The sequence below is a fragment of the Pectinophora gossypiella genome, chromosome Z, assembly GCF_024362695.1.
Source record: "Pectinophora gossypiella chromosome Z, ilPecGoss1.1, whole genome shotgun sequence".
Taxonomy (NCBI): Eukaryota; Metazoa; Arthropoda; class Insecta; order Lepidoptera; family Gelechiidae; genus Pectinophora; species Pectinophora gossypiella.
In genome coordinates this window covers 2,469,916-2,489,131 of record NC_065433.1, presented here as the reverse complement: position 1 = coordinate 2,489,131, position 19,216 = coordinate 2,469,916, and the positions used below count along the sequence as shown (strand labels likewise).

Genomic DNA, 19,216 nt, shown 5'->3' with positions numbered 1-19,216 from the left:
TACAACGAACGCGTTGAGTGTTTATTACTCTCTTGATGTTGGTTATTTTGTTACACATATTTTACAATACAAATATATTTTATGTTATAGCAACAGGCTCGCCCCCTATTACAGGGGACTTAAACATAGCTGGCAAAGAGGGGTCCGGATTCCCGTGCTGTAGGGCTCCCCAAGTGTACCGGGCAGCCCTCGGCGGAGGGGGAGGCGCTTGACGCGCTCCCATGGGCGCTGGGCCCCAAAGGGCATCCGCCGGCGGGGACGCGGTTCTGTGCAATTGCGTTCCCGTATCCCCGCCACACGGCGGAAAGGAGGAACACCGTTGGGTTTTAGTGGGTATACCGGGTGGCGACACCCGGGGAGTCCCACATAACCACATCATTGCCTCCCCCCCGCCCCCCCGGGCGGCGTGGTATGCGTAACGCATTTCCCAACGATAAAAAAAGAGGGGTCCGGATTATAAAATCGTAAGTAAAAACATCGATGGTCGTAACATCGAACACTTTGCATCGAAAGGTCACTACAGCGAAGGTGCTTAGTATCGAAGGTTTGCTTCATATAAATGATTCTTCATCGAAAGTTTTCTGATCAAATATTTCACATCGAAGTATTTGACGAAGAAAGCACCTTATATCGAAAGTATCCTACATCGAAAGTTTGCTTCGAAGCCTATATCCAATACGGTTCCTGTGTAAAAGCTGCCGCAATATGTATGGGGATTCAAACTTGCTGCTGTTTGGATGCACCTGTAGAGCTGGATTGTTGTCTGGGACGACCTAGGATTTAATGTGGGACAAAACTCAGTGGATAAACGAATCAATCTTTTCTTTTTTTTTACTTTTTAGCTAAAGTTGCATGCCTACTCGTCAATATCACGTTATCAGTTTATCTAGAGTGTGACACTCCTTAAAATCATGCGCCGACGTCTCGACCTCACATTCCATGAATTCACACGTCGTTGTGGCTGGTAATAGGGTTGCCACCTTTTTCAATGGAAATAGTACGTATTTTAATAAATAGTCCCCCATAGCCCCAGTATCCCGATCCACTAACCCCCAACCCAATAGCCCAGTTCCCTTTGTTCCCATAATCTGCAATAGTCCTACACGAACCGGGGATTGTCTTTAGGTGCACTCCCATAGCATAGATAATCGCCGGTTGGTGTCACACCACATTTAGATTAAACTGTCTTAAGGGGCCTCTACGTGTTGGCTTCGGCCCCACGCACGCCTTCCAAAAGTCCGGGTCTCCATAGGCCCGACATTAGGGTGGAGCGATTTCATTTTTTGTTTTTTTTCGCTTCGGTATACCTGTAAAAAGTTGCTATTTCAGGTCAACATTAAGCACAAAAAAAATCTATTGGCTTAAGCTATGTTTCGAGGTGCCCCCATCGTCATAAAGTTTTGAAAAATTTAGGCAAATTATGAGTTTTGCCAAAATTTTTCAAAACATCGCAAACATTTTATAAAACACCCGAGGGACAGTTATTACCGGTAGAAACATGCGTATTGACCCTCTAAGGAAGCGGGACGCGGGGGAGGGGTATTTCGGCGAAATGCCCCTCGTCCGCGCCCAAACACCCATCTAGTGACATTTAGTAATTTCGTGCGCTTACAGCAATTCATTTGTTTGGCGTTCATTTGCATCCTAAGTTGCATTCTAATGAATTACCACTGCGACATTTGTTATTACAATTAGATGGAAAAACTACAGGGCCGAAATGCTTTTCAGGTACCATTGGGTCTTAATTACAAATTTGTCAAACAATGCCGATAGTAGCATTCTCCGTTATACCCACAATATTGCCTGAAATTGTTAGGACAGAGCTGAGTATCGACCAAAAGTATCTATACGATATTATGACCGCTATCAGTACTGGTATATTATTTACTTCTGATTTAGCTAATATAGAACCTGGACTCCTTAACCATTCTAGATGGCTAACAACAGCTAATCGAATTCAAAGGTTGTATGCCACAAAAACTGACCCTGAAGAAAAATTAGTGGTATTAGCCACGTACAAAATGAAAGTTTATGGACCGATGTGGTTTACAATAAAATGTAATTCCTCGTGCATCGACGGGGCTAAGCACCTGTGACAAACTCTTAGACGCTATTTGAACTCCGATATGAAGGCTATTATTGACAAAGTAATCTAACGAAATGGATATTTCGGTCATCCAAAAAAATATCCTCATTGCCATGCTTGGCGATGACAGAGAGGCTATCCGAGATATGGCATATCGAAGAATTATAAAAGCAAGATCACAGAATACTCGAGGACTTCGAAAATTGAAGGTGCCGGTGTTCAATTTCGATGCTAAAGACTATACTGACATTATTTTGTGGCGTGACTGTGAAATAACTGAGCCACCACTAACTTCAAATTTGTCTGATGAAACCTTGAAGGAAATTGTAAAAAATGTTTTTATTATTATTATTTGTATGTCGTTTCCATATCTCGGGCCTATGGAGTCCCGGACTTTTGGAAGGCGTGCGTGGGGCCGAAGCCAACACGTAGAGGCCCCTTAAGACAGTTTAATCTAAATGTGGTGTGACACCAACCGGCGATTATCCCTGGATACACTATGGGAGTGCACCCAAAGACAATCCCCGGTTCGTGTAGGACTATTGCAGATTATGGGAACAAAGGGAACTGGGCTATTGGGCTGGAGGTTAGTGGACCGGGATACTGGAGCTATGGGGGACTATGGCGCCTGCTCGACCAATGTTGGTAAACATGGATAAAATGAGCAGGCAGTGACTCGCCACTCACTGGATGGGCCACCTATCTAGCCAACGCGACTGGACGGCAAGGCAACAACATGGTTGTGAGCAGCTCAGGGTGTCGAGAGGTGTACACCGCTTTCTGCGAGGCGGTTTACCCGCCTCACCAACTCGCGACTTATGCATTATGCATCTTTCACTTCCACCCTGCGAGCGTATAGCTCTAACGCCCCACTTTGGCCGGCCAATGAAGGCAAGTCAGAGGTGAGGGTTCTGCGGCCCCCGCTGGGGTCCACTCCGGTCGGCCAGTGAAAGCAAGCCGGAGACGGAGGGCCTGACCGACTCTCGGGGGATCTCAGCTCCGTGGTGTCGTCACTCACCAACAGCTCGCCACAAGCTGGCCTGCGGAGACTGACTGCACTGTTGAATTCACCAGGTACGCTGATGAATTCACCAGGGGCGATGGGGGTCATCACATCCTTACGCTTTTATTATAATTATTAATAATATTTAAACTGTATTTTTAATGTTACTGGATATTTTTTGTAATAAATAATTAAAACATAAAAAAATGATTTTCGTTGGTTTCTCATCCCTGCTGGGGCACCTCAAAACGTTAAGATAATTGTGTGATATTTTCTATGTTTGTTTTGTATATAACAAGACAACTTTTCATCGCTATGCCGTTGAAGAAAAAAAAAATTTTTTTTATTTCATATATTTTCGCTCCACCCTACCCGACATATAGAAACGACATACAAATAATAATAATAAAACACTATTTCTAATTTTTTTTCTATTTTTATTTGACTAAATTCGTTAAAAAAAATACATGGTAGTTATGTACGTATTCTTCATTATTTATTGTCTTCTATGTATTGCTTTTAATAAAGTTTATGTAAGTACCTACTTATATGTTAACTATTAAAACAATTGAGACGGTTTTTTTTTAATTTGTACATAAAATCAACCTGTGTTCTATAAATGTTATGCCTGTCGATTACCCGTCTCTTTCCGTTTCGGCGGATAAGAAAATGAAAGGTATAACTTAAAATAAACATAGATGGTGTATACTGGAGTCAGCTCCAAGCAATATGCTGCTCTATAACGTTAGGTACACATAAAAATGGCGACATTCATCGTACGAGTATTTGCCATCTTGTGATAAATAAGCAAAGAGAATGCATACACATACCTACACGTCTACATTATACAGGACGGTTATAAAGTCCCTCAATGGATAATAATTGATGGTTATTTTCATGTTCCAAATTCAAATGTGATTTAAAAATATACCCACTCGTGTTTTGTTGAACAAAAATTGGAAAGTATTTCGAATTTCAAAGTCGAAATTCGAAATTATTTCGAATGTATTGATTGATGTATTGTTTTTTTTTAATACTTATGTATTGTAAAAAATACTTCTCATCTATTTTTACAATACATAAGTACTTGTATTTGTTTTTTTTTTATATATATAAATACAGTGGACAAGAGTATTCCTGTTGCGACAAAGCGTATAGAAGTCAAATTACAATCTTTTGGCATACCGTGTTCTAATATTACGGCAGTGAACAAACATACGTGCTTAATAACGTCACTAACCAGCTAATTAAGCATAACGAAGGAGAATAATTACTCATTTAGTTATCGATGCATTAAATACGGAAAGAAGAGTAAAATACGTATCCAGTTCCGCGCATACAGGAACTTGATAATACATGGCTTTCGGAAGACCCTGGCTTCTATAATTCTTTCCTCATTAACATCGGCAGACAGACAGATATATAATTATATATATATATATATATATATATATATATATATATATATATATATATATATATATATATCTAAATTACGTTTACGTAATTAATTATAATATTGGCATTATATGAGGAGCTCGGTGGCGCAGCGGTAAACGCGCTCGATCTGCTATTGTTGAAGTTAAGCCACTTTCGCAAAGGCCGGTCATAGATAGGGTGACCACAAAAAAAAATCATCTCGAGCTCCTCCGTGCTTCGGAAGGCACGATAAGCCGTTGGTCCCGGCTGCATTAGCAGTCGTTAATAACCACCAATCCGCACCGGGCCCGCGTGATGGTTTAAGGCCCGTTCTCCCTATCCATCCATAGGGAAGGCCCGTGCCCCAGCAGTGGGGACGTTAATGGGATGATGGCATTATATATTATATACATATTATGTATAGAAGAAGAGGATGTCAATGTACGTATAGTGTGTAAAACGAGCTGTTATGTTTGAAGTGTCTGGGGTGTGACATAAATGCTTACTAAGATTTTCCGGGATTTTGCGAAATTCCCCTCTTAAGGTGATAAAAATGAGTGGTAAAGTATATAATGAAACTTCTAGTAGATAGTTTTAAAATCGCGAAACCCGCGACTTATGGAAAATATTATGGAAACTATAGAAGTTTCGTTATAAACTTTACCACCTTTAGAGGTGAATTTCGCAAAATCCCGCAAAATCTTGGTAAACATCTATCACACCCCAGACACTTCATACAAAACACCTCGTTTTACACAGACACTACACATCGACGTTATCGTAGTCATGAGCAATATAATGTACCCACTTTAGGACTCTGTCGCACTAACATATTTGACATTTAGTGAGACTTACAGTTCAATTTGTCAAAAAAGTTATTGTGACATGGTACCAAATTGTATACATATTAATGCTCGTGACCGTACACGCGCATCTATCTGCGTGTGACGTCTGACGCCATACGATTGAAAAGTATGTTCGGGGGGGTGAGGTAAGCCTAGCTCAGCCGCTGGTGGGGAGCGGAAGGTTGCCGTTCTATACCTACGTATTATATATACATATATATATATATTTATTCCTTATACTATGTCTATGTTCTAAACGGAACCTCTTGTTTCGAGTTTTTCTTACTCCCAGACAAATAAACAAAGTACTTATTTTAAAAATACATTTACAACGTTAGATAAACTTTTTGCAGTTGTTTAAAGTGTAAGGGGAGTTAAACTGATCTAAACTAACCTTTCGTAACGGTCCGGTGATGACGTAAATACATCCATTACTGCGCATGCGGCGCGGCCCCTGCCCTGCGCGCGTCGGATGACATTTTCCCTTCCGGACGTTGTGCAACGGACATCTCCGCCACCTGCCCTAGTAGGGGCGACAGGCGATCGACTAAGGGCGGTATAAATTAACTAACTTCATCTTTGAGGCCGCTCTCAAGATCGTGTCAATGTGACAGTTCTCATATAAAAACAGGGACTTGAGCATGATCTTGAGGGCAGTCTCAGCTGAGATTAGTTTATTAGTACCTCCCTTAGGCTACAATCTTTTAAAAAGCCAAGTTGCAGACCCAAAGACAATAAAACTAGAGCCACATAAGCACATTTTTGAACAAACACATTTTTAAGAGATTTTGTTCTACAAAATCTTTAATAAACAAAATAATATATAAAAAATATTAATAAATAAACTTTTTATTATATTGTCTTTTTATTATTTAATTTAAGTTATTTTAATTAAGCCCACAAATTGAGCCCACTTTTTACCTCTTTAGAAATCTATTGCGAGGATTTGTTAACAAAAATCACATCTGAATGTTTTTCAAGATCGCGCTTACTTAATTTCATTATAAGACGAGAGTAGGTATAGAAGGGTATCTCTCCGGCCCGCATTAATTCGTATTCGTACCTCACCCCCTCGGGTCTTATGCTTTAGTCACAACCCACACGATAAGAAGAAGAATCCCACAATCAATCTTACATAGTTTTTCGTAATCGTTTGCAACTTGACTAAGGCCCTTTCTTTAATTGCCTATCTTGATTTTGATTTCGGATATTTCGCCTAGGCTTTCGTGTTCCGACCTTAGCATCTGTTAGTTTATACTTTTCCTATTTTATCACCCGCCCGCCATTCAGTCGCTGCCAGTGAGGCCTACAACGAGAATTTAAATAACTATAATATTATTTTAATGGCTCCTCTCCGAACTATGGGAATCCTACCACCCATTGTACCATTTATAAACATGTTTTTAAACTCATTTCAACATGAAAGCGTCCAAACCCACAGAGTAAAAAACGTAAGCGCCTTTTGAAAAATCTCATTCAGATGTGATTTTTGCTATCTTTTTTTTTAACGTGACTTATTGTAGATTTGCCGCAAATGGCATTAACTACTTAGATGGACCAATGGGGAGCGCTGATTGCTCGCACCCGGTACAAAATTTAAGACAACAGGCCTGAGGGTACCCTGTTGGGTGCGAACCTCATGGCATGTTGTCTATAGTATGAGAGGAAAATATTTGAACAAATTAGTGATAAGCGCTAAATGAGGGAAAACGTAAACCACGCCGCCGGCGGGGTCGGTATCGTGATTCTGAAGTGTTCCTTGTGGCGAGCCGATTGGCCGCCTCTATGGCTAGAGTCACATTTTTGCTAACAAAAGCACGCAAAATGCTAGTTTCAATCCAGGTAAAAAGTGAAATGGTTTTTTTTAAATCACATATAAATATGATTTTTCAAAAAGACGTTTACGTAATTTTTGCTATAAAACGACGAGGAAATACTAAATAGACTGTAAAGATCAATTCAAAGTTCGCGTGATTATGATCGCTTTTATAACGCTTCCAACCTAGCAAAAAGGGGGTTTTATGGAGTTTTTCGAGGGGGCTTTTTAATTGGCGATAAATCTCATATTTCTCACGTGTATCGTAACGCCGAAGGAGATAGGCGGAGAAACAATGGCGGCCTATCTACCTTTCATATCGCGAGAACGCAACAACGCACAAAGCGATTGCTATGCCACTTCCGCCAAAGAATTAACTTGCTTTATACTTGTACATTTACGTCTACACTATTCCAGTACAAATAATCAAAGGTGTTATTATCGGCAATTTATTTGATTTCAGTCAAGCGTAAAGGCCTCTGTGATCCAGTGGCTGAGCGTGGGCTCACGAGCCGGAGGGCCTGGGTTCAAAACCCGGTGAGGACATATCACAAAAATCACGTTGTGATCCTTAGTTTGGCTAGGACATTACAGGCTGATCACCTGATTGTTCGAGATTAACATGAACCATGCTTCGAAAAGCACGTTACGGCGTTGGTTCCGGTTACTACTTACCGATGTAAATAAGTAGTCGTTACCTGAGCCATTTCAGGGGCCTTTGACGGCTCAATAGTAACCTTGACACCAGGGTTGATGAGGTTGGTAATCCACGTCAATTCAATGGAAACATCGTGAGGGAACCCACATTCCTGGGAGATGCGTTTTCAGAGGTATGTGACCTAACCTGTATTGGGTTGGAAGGTCAGGCTGGCAGTCGCTTCTGTAAACACCGCGCCTGTCAAATCTTCAGGTTAGGTAAGCAGACTCTGGGAAACGGTATAATTATTCTTCTATTGTCACTATTGAGCCGCCAAAGGCCCCTGACATGGCTCATGAAACGACTACTTACTTACATTAGTAAGTAGTAACCGGGACCAACGGCTTAACGTGCCTTCCGAAACACGGATCATCTTACTTTCGGGCAATCTGGTGATCAGCCAGTAATGTCCTAACCAAACTAGGGACCACAAAGCAATTTTTGTGATAACTTTGGGACCTCCGGATCGTGAGCCCAACGCTCAACCACTGGACCACGGAGGAACGGTGTAATTCTAGGGAGGGATGATAGATGCTAGGGGCGAATGGGGGGGAGCTTGTGCCCAGCAGTGGGACGTACATCGTCTCCTTGTTGCTATTTCGTCGCTCTTGTTATTTAGGATGTTTAATAATTCTCGTCAACAATAGTCGTGAGTATGAATTTTGAAGTTGTATTTTGAGGAATGTCGGACAACATTGGCCCCGATTCCTGCAGCCACCGCCTAATTTTATTTTAAGTTATATCCGTCATTTTCAAAAGGTACGTCGCTGGTATGCAATCCGTTTGACGTGCTGTCTACTTAACTGTGTAGGGTTATTGACGGATGTAAAATTTTTAGACGGTTGGTTTAGATTTGTGCTTAAAATTGACGTGTGTTCCATAAATTTTATGCTTGTCGATTACCCGTCCCTTTCCTTTTCGGCGGATAAGAAAATGACAGATATAACTTAAAATAAAATTAGATGGTATTTACAGGAATTAGCACCATTGATAGTTTAAAAATACCTTAGTTGGTAATGATTTATGAAGGTTGGGGCGGAAGGCAAGAGGGAAACCACTGCCCAATTTTCCCTAAAAAGTAGCTTGGAGAATGCTACTTCGACTAGAGCGTGGTGGTAATGACTGATTCATCATCATCAATTTAAGAGCCACGCTCTTGTCGAATGACTGATTATACTTAATTAATTTAACTTGGTCTCACTCCATCGGCCCCGATTCCTGCAGACACCTCCTAATTTTATTTTAAGTTATACCCGTCATTTTCTTATTCGCCAAAAAGGAAAGGGACGGATGATTGTCAACAAGTTAATTTTAAAACGAATGTATTCATTCGTTCCCGGGTTATTACCCGGGAACACATGTAATGCCAGGCATTTTTATCATTTAGGTAAACATTATATATCCCATAACTCCACAGGTGTGTGTGTGTGTGTGTCCCCGACTCGCCGATCGCATAGACTTAGATTCAGGATAAGAACTGGGGGGCACATCGAAGCATTTCATCTAAGAAATCAATTATTGCAATTTGATATTTTCGCATATAAAAGTAAGTGCGCAATGCAAACAAATTTTAATGTCAAAAAGCAATATTGCTTTCTTAGATGAATTGCTTCGATGTGGTAACATTATCAATCGATAGAATATTTTTTGTCAAAATCGATAAGTTTTTTTTCCCTAACAATGGCACGTGATTTCGTTCGTGTATTTTGACAGAGCGACATGATTTATTTGGGTTCACATATAGATAAAACGACATAATTATATAGTGAGAATCGATAAAATGACCGTGAGAAGATTTTATCACATAATGATATTGGTATATTCGGAAATGTATAATTCTTGTTTTTGCTACTAGCGGCCATGATGTGCCCTAGTTTACGCGTTTTGTAAACATTTTGTCTATCTTGTTTAATATGCCTTCCGGTATTACGTTCTATAGTCGATCGCACATCACACCGAAACGTTACGTTCTAAATCCTTTCGATTCGCTTGAATCCATTATTTTACATATTATTATAAATATACTGCGTGGCTTATCCCTTATAGTCTAATATCCCACCATAGAACGACCTTTCACCGAACTGCTTAATTTATGAAAAGTATTTTATATTCAATTAAATATGACAATATTTTTTTTCTTTTTTCAAATATATCACCGGTTTGGTTAATAGACACATTCCATACCCATCGAAAGTATGAAGCGCATAGTATATGCAATAAAGCCCATAGTGTTGGGTAGGCAGGTATTGTTAAAATTATTATATCTAAATAATCTATATTTTTACTACTAACGCCATCTATTGAGCTATAATAAAAATAAAAATAAACGTCAGTTTCGCAACGACCATTACGCATTTTATTAGGTATTTAAACAGGTAAATCGATATTAGTAACTTGCACAGGGCTGGATAATTAATATTTAAATAAATGAAAGATTTTGATTTTGTTTTTTCCTGTTTGTGCAATAAAGTATTTGTTATGTTGTGTTATGTTAAGATTATTTAATTACGAACACGGTGGTATAGGGTTGCCTTCGAAAAATCAGTCCTGAATTCCGGTTGCCGAATTTTATAAAGTTAAATATTGCTGCGAGTGAGTACATGCGACAGAGAGGTCCTAGCGAGCCATGAACATAAAATACCTTTCATCCATTAACCAGCTCGGTGAAGGTCGTTCTATGGTGGGATCCTGTACTATTCTGAGTTTCATGACCTTTTAATACACAAAAGGTCTTGACCTCTTGTGTATTGGCTAGACATTTTACCCGTCAAACAGGACCCGCTTGATCCACCTGTTATACATAACACAACATACATATAAACAGCCTATATAAGTCCCACTGCTGGGCACAGGCCTCGGAATCAACCGGAGGGGGCATGGCGCATACGAAATCACTTTATGAGACTGCACTTTATTTGGTAAGGACACTGCAGGCTTGAATCATCTGATTGTCCGAAAAAGTAAGGTGGTTCTCTGCTTCGGAGGGTATGTTAAGCACAGCCATCGTGGAGCCTGCAGTGGAGCAGCGTGTCAAAAATCTTCCATAACTCCGTTTTGGGTTCGAATCGTAGCTCGGGCTCTAATCCACTAAATTAGACTTTGTGAGTTTGAATTCATGTTTGGATCATAGGTATGTGAATTGGATTGGATCATAGTCTTCAGGTTACGACATAATCCTCTCGCTGCCCCCGCGGTACGGTATGCGATAGGCACCCCAAAAAATAAGGTAAGGGGACCGAACAGGGGACAAAATGATTAGAAGAAGAAGTAGAAGGGTATATCTTTGGGCATTTATATAATATACACTGAGCTTGTGAAGGTAATTATGACACAGTAGCATCTATTGTTGTTGCATACAATACGTGTGCCGCCATTGTTTGCGAAACTTAACAAAAAATAGGTCATAAGTACCAACAAGGGAGCTGAAAATTATACACCTTGTTAATATTTGTGCTTCTATGCTGTTCTGGGAGCAAATAAAAAACATAGAAAACGTTCAGCTGCTCTTCCCGGGCATGTCGTAAAAACCGACAGAGGGATTGTGTCATCTAACATGATGGACTAATGTTATGGGCGATAGGCTGATCCCTTATCACCATAAGGTTCATCATATCCAGCTTACGACATCGTATCAACAGTGGCTGCAAGTTGTCTTTGATTACTTGTGGCTCTGCCCACCCCATTAGGGATTACGGGCGTGAGTTTATGTATGTATGTATGTATGTATGTATGTTGTTAATATTTGTTTAACCAATCATTTAAAGAAGTAAGGACTGCTCGCTTACTTTAACAACTGGGCACCCTCAGGCCTGTTGTCTTAAACGTTGTACCGGGTGAGAGCCTTCAGCGCTCCCTATTTGCCGGCCGGAAGAGAGCCGTTTGATTTATCTTATGTAAGTAAAGCAGCTAAATTTACTTTAAAAAAATATGATTCTATTATAAGTAATAAACCCATATTTATGTAAGTACTTACAATAAACCAGCTAAATGTACTACTTCTAGTACTAAATACTATAAGTAATAGTACTTACAGTACTTACTATTACTTAGACCCACATTTTTTTAAAGTACATTTAATTTAGCTAGTTTATTGTAAGTACATAAAATATATGGGTTAATTTCCAATAATAGACCCATATTTTTTTTAAATTACATTTATTTAGTTTATTGTAAGTACATAAAATATATGGGTTAATTTCCAATAATTGACCCATATTTTTTTAAATTACATTTATTTAGTTTATTGTAAGTACATAAAATATATCGGTTTATTACAAAAAATAGACCCATATTTTTTTAAAATTACATTTAGCTGGTTTATTGTAAGTACATAAATATGGGCTTATCACTTATAATAGACCCATATTTTTTTAAAATTACATTTAGCTGGTTTATTGTAAATACAAAAATATGGGTTTATCACTTATAATAGACCCATATTTTTATAAACTACATTTAGTTGGTTTATTGTAAGTACATAAATATACACGATGCTTACTGCTTATATCGTATTTTTGTACTTACAATAAACGGTAGTCAAAGAAATATCGTAACATTGTTTCAAAAACGAAAATTATGATCACCGAAAACTCGCAACGACTCAATTTAGCGGAGACTGCAGCCTTAACCGGGAAAAATCCTGGAAGCTACGTGATATCTGACCTTCCAACCCGCGAAGGAAATACCAGCCCAATACAGGTTAGGTCACTCACCGGAAATGCATTTCTTGGCAATGTGGGTTTCATCACGATGTTTTCTTTCACCGCACGCGATAATCATTTACGATCCAAACATGAATTCGAAAACAAATTCATTGGTTTAGGCTTGTGCTAGATTCGAACCTGCGACCTCAAAGTGAGAGGCAAGCGTTCTACGAACTGGGCTTCCACGGCTCTCTAAATAGGTATAATAGTATTCCGTCATAATGACAGTAATATAATTGTACAAATTACCCACAGAAATTACCACTTTTGTCAAATACTATTATTAATAACTGTCAACTTTTCCTTTAAAAATAACATTTTCAGGGTTCCGCACGTAAAAAGAGAAAAACGGCACCATTATAACTGATAGGATCACTTTGTTGCCCGTCTATCTGTCTGTCTATCTAGATCTTTCTCATGGACATTGAAGATATCAAGTTAAATACACATTCGTCAAAACTGGTATGAAAACTAAAACAATAAATAATAAAAACCGGTATGTACTTGAACATAAAAACCGGTATGATTGGAACAAGTCGGTAATCCCTAATGGGGTGGGCAGAGTTACAAGTACAACAACATAAACATAATGGACCTATATCAGAATAGGCTGGAGGTCCAAAAAGTCCACATTGGTAAACAAGACAAAAAAGAATTACGTGATGGTACGGAAGCCTCGACAAGCGAGTCTGATTCGCACTTGGCCGGTGTTTTTATTAAGTTGCTACCGGCGCGCGCGCAGCTATATTGAGCACTTTCACTTGTTATATTTGTGTGTAACATCAACCAAATAAATAGAGTAAAATGATCACAAAAACTTAGCGCACTAAGGAACCCCGTTAATCATGACCCGGTCAGCGGCGGCCAAAAAACGCTCAATTTCTCTGGTGCCACAAAAAATACAATCTAGCAAGTGACAACGAGAATACCGGGTGAGAGAGCGCGCTCCCCATTTGCCCAGCCATGTAGGGAATGCCGCCCGTGGCTTTGTTACACGCCAAAGAGAGTACGAACATAGTGCCTACCAGGAAATAAAATATGCAAAAAAGACAATCAACAAAATATGCAACACATTAATTTATTCTTATGTAAGTAGGTAAGGTACCTAATTAGATTATAATTTTATTGAATTATTTCTAAAATGTTTCATAATAAAAAAAGTCACGAGACTCACATTATCCTGGACAGGGTCCGTTTCAGTTCCATTGTCCGGGACACGCAGTTTCAACGCAGTGTCTTGCTTCGGGGAAGAAACTGGTGACCTCGTGATGTAGCGGTTGGAGAGCCTCCTCGCGAAGTTACTCTTGAAATCCTCACACCTCATGATGGACTCCACAGGCTTGCTAAACTCCTCCTCGAATTTCGAAGGCATCGTTCTTTGCAAAAACATCGCTTAATTTCCAGCCAGTTTCATTTTATTGTTAGGAGTTCGATTTTTAAAATTTGAAAAAGACGGAGCGCGCGCGTTTCTCCGCGACCGACACGACCGTTAGCGATTCAGGTGGCGATAAAACTGAGTTCTGAGTTGTGTTTGGGTGATTCGCCCACCTGCCTAGCATACAAGATGAGCACATGTGTCAGTGTTATAATTTTAATAAGAATTCGTTACTATCAAAGACCTTGTATAGGTCTTTGGTTACTATTTTACAGAAAGTAGGTATATTATTATTAGTAAGTATACGAGTATTATTAGACATAAATAAAACCACAAAATATGTGTCTCAACATTGATTAGAAAGTATGAATTGTAAATTATTTTAACTAGTAAGCATTTATTAGCTACTTACTGTAAAATAGCTACGAATATAAAAATATTTTTTTTTAATTGTAAGTTTTTTTTTTCTACTTCTATTCTCTTGATAGTCACTTATAAATTCTTCATGATATACATAGGGTTACCAGAGACGTATTTTGCAGTACGCCTTTCTAAAAATAAAATCATCCCCCATTATTTATTTCATAAAAAATATCGCCGAAACTCTTTTGGGAAGTACTAAATATGACAAATAAAGATTCTCACGTTATAATATTATTCACACCATACACCATCGTACATTGACCACGCACAACTTTACTAACATCCCGGGTAAACGGCTAATGACGTCCACTATAACGTCAATTACAATGTACTTCTAATACTTAGGTGAGGCAGCTTTTTTTGTCGTGACTTATTGTAGATTTGGCGCAGATGGCATTAACTACTTGGCCGGACAAATAGGGAGCGCTGGGAAGGCTCTCACCCGGAGTGAGGCAGCTGGATTGGCTGATACAATGAAAAAACACCGGAAAAAGTTCCTAGTGCTTTTTTGTTTCCCCATCCCTAGCAAGATGAAAGAATCTGGCAACCCTGAAGATATAGATTATAAAAAAACTAATATAGAGCCATCTATCAGCACTTTCAGTTACTAATAGAATGCGCATTAATGTGGTGAGCGTGAAGCGTGCTGTCGTAGAGATAGCAAACACCAATCTACTTACGACTTCGAACTTGTAAAAACATACAGATGTCGCTAGTTATACTAGTTGTACTCCGGCCAAGTAGTGAATTCATTGATATTAACTTAGATAATGGTGCTAATTTAATTCCTGCAGACGCCTTCTAATTTTATTTTGAGTTATACCTGTCATATTCTTATCCGTTCAAAAAGAAAGATACGGGTAATCGGCAGGCGTATTTATGGAATACACGTCAATTTTAAGCAGAAATCTAAAACAACCGTCTAAAAATTTTACATCGGCCAATAACCCGACAGAATTAAGTAGACAGCACGTCAAACGGATTGCATACCAGCGAGATGCCCATTTTATTCGCACGGGTTATTTATTCATAAGTTAATAATAAGCTCACGGAACACTGCCTCCTAAGCCTAAGACACAGGTTCCCCTAGTTTACCTAGAAGGTAGGAAAGCATTGACTATGTATAACTTCAACTTATATTGTTTCTTTGTGTAACTTGTTAAAAATGTTTTGGTAAATAAATATATTTTTATTTTTTTATTATTATTATAATATTCATTTTAAAATTAATCAGTTGTCAATCATCCGTCCCTTTACTTTTCGGTGGATAAGAAAATAACGGGTAAGTAATAACTTAAAATAAAATTAGGAGGTATCTACAAGAATCGGGGCCATTGAGTGAATTTTATTTCGTCTGAGTAAATTCCATTGTAGATACCTACCTAACATCTGAGAAAAATTCACGTCGCTAGTGCGTCTCTATGTACTTATTTACTTAATAGAGGTCAGTGACCTACTTATATTACTTAAAAATATATGTCCTTATCCGTATGAGAGACTTCAAATTCTAATTCAAAAATATCTTTATTCAATTTTTTTCAGTCAATTTTTACATAACGAACGTCTCATCCGCCTAAAACTACTGCTTTTTTTTAAAAAAAATTATATACCCATTCGGGCAGGCAAAGGGAACTTAGCCCATACAGCCTAGTCTTTGGTCATCTTAATCTATTTTGGGTCTATGTTGTTATATTTTTTTCTGAACCTTTTTGGAGCTTTTCTTTCTTTAAATGACATGTGTAGTGCCAAAGAGAATATTACCGGGTTAATGTCCAATTGACGCCGTCATCATTTACCGTCAAAATCATGCATAACAAACTTTAGATAATATTGGCAAATTTTGCCCAGAGCAGAACAAATTATTTTGTGCAAAATTCACCTCACAGGCAAAGACATAAGGAAGACATCATGTTTCAATCGTAACTGAAATACAGCGAAATGGAAAATGATCACCACGGTATGCTCCATAATTCCATGTTTGTTTTGATTTTCCCCGAAGGGCAAGGCAAAAGGAACTATGTCCATACATACATTTCTTATGTATTTTTTTTCTTGATGATGATTAATAAAATGATGAAAGGTGATGACGATGAATGATGAAACCTAAGCCCCCTCGGAGCAGACGCCTACTCCGAACCCCAAACGAATTAACTCCAAAGTTCGCATAAACTTTCGCTGATTCGTTTCGAGTTATGAAGCGGCTTGTTGGCACGAAGCGAAACGAAAATAGATAGGTACACTTTGTTTATTGAATATTCCGATATAATAACACTATCGCGAATGTTCCGACTAACTTGATGCGACCATTAACCACAAAACACCACTTCTTAAGTATTTAGATTCATAATAATCCACTTCACAACCCACACGATAGAAGAAGACTCAGAGGGAGTATTAAGGTCGACGGCTGATACGAATCGCTGCGGCGTACCGTTCTAAGTGTAGTACTATTATTTTCTATGCTCTTTGGCTAATGTCTCCACTCTCCTATTTCCTTAGGCTTTTAAAATCACGACTATTTATTTATTTATTTATTTTTTTATTTATTTATTTATTTATTTGTTGCATGTCACATGGTGGCTTACAGTTCTTAAAGTAAATAATGTACAAGCATGTGACACCCTGTAAGGGCACCGCAAAAGTAACAATAACTTAAAACTAAAAAAATATAAACTATTTTTTATATAACTAAACTTACTTTAGAATTTAAAAATTATATAATATATACTACCTACTTATACTATATACTAAAAGGGGAGTTATGACGTAAACTTACTTCAGGACCCCGATACCGACCCCGCCGGCGTGGTTGACGATTTCCCTCATCCAGCGCTTATCGCTATCGACCCACTAGGGTTGATTAATTCTTTCAAATATTTTTCCTCTCAGACGACGCCCTGACCCGAGGGTCGCGCCCAACTGGGCACCCTCAGGCCTGTTGTCTTAAACGTTGTACCGGGTGAGAGCCTTCAGCGCTCCCCATTAGTCCGGCCAAGTAGTTAATGCCATCTGCGGCAAATCTACAATAAGTCACGTCAAAAAAAAAGACGTAAACTTAACAAAATTCAAATTCAAAAACATCTTTATTCAGTAGGTAACATTTACACTTTTAATCGTCAATTTTTACATAATGAACTTGTCATCCGCCGTAAACTACTGCAGCTTCTCACAACCTGTATAGTTTCATATGTTTTGACGTTTCTCCACTAACCCGCGATGGAGCAGCGTCCACTACGCTACACACTACACACTCTTCGTTTGAAGAGGAAGCCTGTGTCCAACAGAGAAGCAATGACGTTAACGTTACATTGTAGTGTGTACCTCCACACCTATGTTATACAGGGTGTTAGTGACATCGTAACGAAAACTTTGAGGGATGATTCAGACCATGATTCTGAGTCGATATCAAGTGGATTTTTCCGTCGCAAAAATCATGTTTTTTTTTTTTTAGTTTTTTTAAATTATTTTCAATTCTATACTTTTGCGATAGAAAATTCCACTTGATATTAACTCAGAATAATCAGCTGAATCATCCCTCTCAGTATTCGTTACGATGTCACTTACACCCTGTACAAGTACATACGGTAGCCATACAAGTAGGTATGGGTGTTAGTGACACCGTAACGAATATTGAGGGGGATGATTCAGACCATGATTCTGAGTTGATATCAAGTGGAATTTCCTGTCATAAAATTCATGAATTTTTTGTGTTTTTTTTTAATTATTTTCCTATCCATACTTTTGCGACGGAAAATTCCACTTGATATCAACTCAGAATCATGGTCTGAATCATCCCTCAAAGTTTTCGTTACGATGTCACTAACACCCTGTATACATAGCTATGTTATATGTCATATCCATAGATAGACAATAAACGACCGTCTTAGAAGTGAGACGTCTCTTAGTTTTCTCCACAACTCCGGCGTCCCACAGTGCAATATTATTATACATCAATGGTGGAAAGTAAATAAGTTGTGTACCTACTTATGTTTGATAATAATAATATGTCTACGTTATTACAAATAATAAATTCAAAAAAATTTCAGCGTTCGCGTTAACAGACACTCCGTTTTCCGTCAGTCCTAAACCATAACTACCATTAAAACCTTCGAGAGAACGAGAGACAAGAATATCAACCAAGGTACGCTGATTAATGAATGGACATTTTGGTAAAATGTGGAATGATTACAACAGCCTCTATGGTCTAGTGGTTAGAACGTTGGGCTCACGATCTGGACGTCCGGGTTCGATTCCCGATGGGGACAATGTCGAAATTACTCTGTGAGACTGTCCTTTGTTTGGCAATGACTTTCATCTGATTGTCCGGAATAGTAAGATGATTCCGTGCTTCGGAGGGCACGTTAAGCCGTTGGTCCCGGCTATTGGCCGTAAAAACACCTCCACCAATCATTGGAGCAGCGTGGTGGAGTATGCTCCATACCCCTTCCGGTTGATTGAGGGAAGGCCTGTGCCTAGCGGTGGGACGTATATAGGCTGTTTATGTATGTGATGAATGATTTTAAAAATTACGCTTTTTTTGCGCTCTGTAACGTGCTGCGCACTAGAGCAGGACAGAAAGATAGAGAACAGCCTAGTGCGAAAGAGACAGACTAAGAAAATATACATTCTGACTGACAGCTGTTTTTAAAGGATGTTTGATTTAAGCACTCCGCTAACACGCTCAACCCGGCGTGACAAGAGTCGCCGGTTCAAGTCCCGTCAAATATAGATTTTTCGATAATATTTTCCTCTATACTATACTTGGGTCGTTCTTCTTTTTTATCGACAATAAAAAGACATTTTCTCAATTTATCGCATTTAACATCTTTAAAATTATAACGGCATTAAA

The 19,216-nt window shown here is 38.8% G+C and overlaps 1 protein-coding gene across 1 annotated transcript in view; it reads right to left on the bottom strand.

Annotated features, from left to right (window-relative positions):
• Positions 1 to 14,065, bottom strand: part of LOC126380106 (uncharacterized) — a 34,718-nt gene extending 20,653 nt beyond the window's left edge. The window contains exon 1 of the mRNA XM_050029338.1: positions 13,744 to 14,065. Coding sequence (XP_049885295.1) covers positions 13,744 to 13,959 — 216 coding nt within the window. The 5' untranslated portion in view covers positions 13,960 to 14,065. The remainder of the gene's footprint in view (positions 1 to 13,743) is intronic.
• Positions 14,066 to 19,216: the final 5,151 nt, after the last annotated feature.